Here is a 2,622-nt window from a genome sequence, read left to right on the forward strand (position 1 = left end):
AAGATGTTTTAAAGTCATTGTGTGAGATGAGAAAAACAGTGAATAGACATTACAGAAAAGTAGCTTTTTATAATGAAATATTTTGATTCACCCATCAAATTGGTATTTTTTTTATTATTATTAATATTGAAATATGAAATGATTTTTAAAAAATTGAATCGGCACTCTCAAAATGAAACTTAAAAATGCTAGTAGGTGGCAGCAAGTCGCTGTCTTATTGAGTGAGTCATTGAATCATTCACTCAACCAATTCACTCAAACGGCTGATTCATTCAGAGTGGCTGTCTTTCTGAATAAGTTACTGAATCATTGACTCACTCGATTTGTTCAAAACCATGGATTCATTCAGTAACGAATCAACGCTGTGTTGATCAGAGACACTCAATAATTCTGCTGTGGCTTTGATTAGAACAATTTTCATTTGCGAAATTAAGTAAAACAGACAATATTGACTAGGGTCTGCGACGATAAATCGATGCAGAATCGATTCGTGGATGGATTCTGAGATCTTCCGAATGCATCGCGATTCTCTCTGGAATTGATTCTAGGATTTGGAAACAAGCAGAGTACGGCGGTTTCTAAAGCATGCAGCGACATCTGCTGTTCAAAACTACGCTCAGAATCAACTCGAGAAAGAATCGTGATGCATTCGGAAAATCTCAGAATCGATGCAGAATAATTTCTCGATTCGCGATGCATCGATTTATTTCCCCAGCCCTAATATTGACAATACCGCGTCTTAAAGGGGTCATATGATGCGATTTCATTTTTTCCTTTCTCTTTGAGGAGATACATATGACCCCTTTAAATGTATGCAATATTAACTTCATGTTTATTGAACTGTTGTACAAATCAATCACATTTGCATTTGTGCAGATATTGGGGAAAATAGCACTCTTGCTGGTGTTATATTACTATATCATATATAAATATAAGAGGGGCATTTTCGCCCTCGTATCTTAAACTTTAGGGTCCTATCACTGTGTTAAATGGACAGCCGTACTGTCATTACACTGACTGATGTTGTGCAGGGTTATCAGGGGATCCCATACACCACCACCCTCACGCTGGTCAAGCAGCTCTCGCGCTTCAAGATCCAGTTCATCGCTCCGGGAAAGACGCACACCGCCGCTATAGACGGTGCGTTTAATCTCGCCTCACGCCGCAGCTTTTACTGCTAATGTTCTGACGATTGAGGCTCATGTTGTGTGAATGATTGTGCAGAGCGTGGCCGTCTGATGACCTTCGGCTGTAATAATTTTGGGCAGCTGGGAGTGAAGGACTTCAAGAAGCACCAGGGTGTTCAGATCCTCGTGGGGCCCTTCGGAGGAAAGTTCGTCACCAAGGTTTCTTGTGGAGACGGCTTCACTATCGCCGCCACCGAGGGTGAGTGGCAGGAGCTCAAAAACACTCTTGCGCACGAGTTTGTGTGAAACCTCTTGATTTCAAGGCTTCTGTTGAAAATCCGTTTTGTAGGCTAATCTAAATTATCCTTACACATGAATTTCTTTACAATCTAAATGAAAGAGTTGTAGCAGATAGAGAAGGGGAAGCATCATCCAGAGTGATATTTTAGTATTATGTACTATTATAGTTTTTATAAATTTTTTGCATTAGCTTTTATTTGTGTATTTTCAGTTTTCATGCTAATTTTTGTAATTTTTTTAAAGAATTGTATGTGCTTTGCTTTGTGACACACTAAACTCCATTGATTTTAAACTGCATTTTACTCACTCTTTTATAATCATTATACATGCAGATTTGATGAGCGTTAGTTAAAGCATTAACTAACAATGAGCAATACATTTGTTACAGTATTTATTAATCTTTGTTAATGTTAGTTAATAACAGCAGATGTCAGCTCACGTTTATCTTTTGGTTTTAATAATGTATTAAATGCTAAAATTAATATTTACTAACATTAATAAATGCTTTAGAAGCATTTTTCATTGTTGATGTTAACGAGGCTATCAGCGCCAACTTGAATTAGCTTTTTTATTTTTATTTTTTTCATTTTTCACTTTAATTTTTGGAAAAGTCAAAATAGTTTTTAAATGTATTTAGTCTTTTTTTTAATATTATTTTATTATTTTTTGTTTTTTGTTATTTAGTTTTTTAAAGTGTATTTATTTCTTGTCTCATTAGTGTTTAGCGCAGTTGTCGTTGTTAGGAAACGCTTGTTTTGTTTACTGTGTTGAGACGTGCTGAAGTTGCGTTTGGTCTCGTCCTCTATCGCATACCTTGTCAGTGTATTGCGCTTGCTTAGCCCTTTGTTGTGATTAACAGTAAAGTGTGTTCAGCTGAATTCAATTTCCGTTTTGTCAAACGGGTATAAAAAAGGTTAGTATACCGCAGCAGCGGTCATGTGAAGAGTGTAAAGGCCATCGACTCTACCGTGCGACTCCACAGTGCACAGACAAGGGACATAAGTATCGCTTTTGATTCGTCCTCTTTTCTACACCTTGCTTCACTTCTGTTTCAGTTTTTATGACTAACTCTTACTATGTGTTTCCATATCCCTACTATTACTACCACTCGCACACCTTGCATCACACACTGTAGGCAGCGCAATCCTAACAACCTGCGCACTTTGCCTATGTCTGCTAATACACTACTTTCTTT

General features: G+C 37.2%; 1 protein-coding gene across 1 annotated transcript in view; it reads left to right on the forward strand.

Annotated features, from left to right (window-relative positions):
* Window positions 1–1,576, forward strand: part of nek9 (NIMA related kinase 9) — a 22,873-nt gene extending 21,297 nt beyond the window's left edge. Inside the window, exons 15-16 of the mRNA XM_016533073.1 lie at window positions 1,032–1,140; window positions 1,225–1,576. Of these exons, the coding sequence (XP_016388559.1) occupies window positions 1,032–1,140; window positions 1,225–1,433 (318 nt within the window). The 3' untranslated portion in view covers window positions 1,434–1,576. The remainder of the gene's footprint in view (window positions 1–1,031; window positions 1,141–1,224) is intronic.
* The last annotated feature ends 1,046 nt before the right edge of the window (window positions 1,577–2,622 follow it).

This window comes from Sinocyclocheilus rhinocerous, unplaced genomic scaffold, assembly GCF_001515625.1.
Source record: "Sinocyclocheilus rhinocerous isolate Xijiao unplaced genomic scaffold, SAMN03320098_v1.1 scaffold365, whole genome shotgun sequence".
NCBI lineage: Eukaryota > Metazoa > Chordata > Actinopteri > Cypriniformes > Cyprinidae > Sinocyclocheilus > Sinocyclocheilus rhinocerous.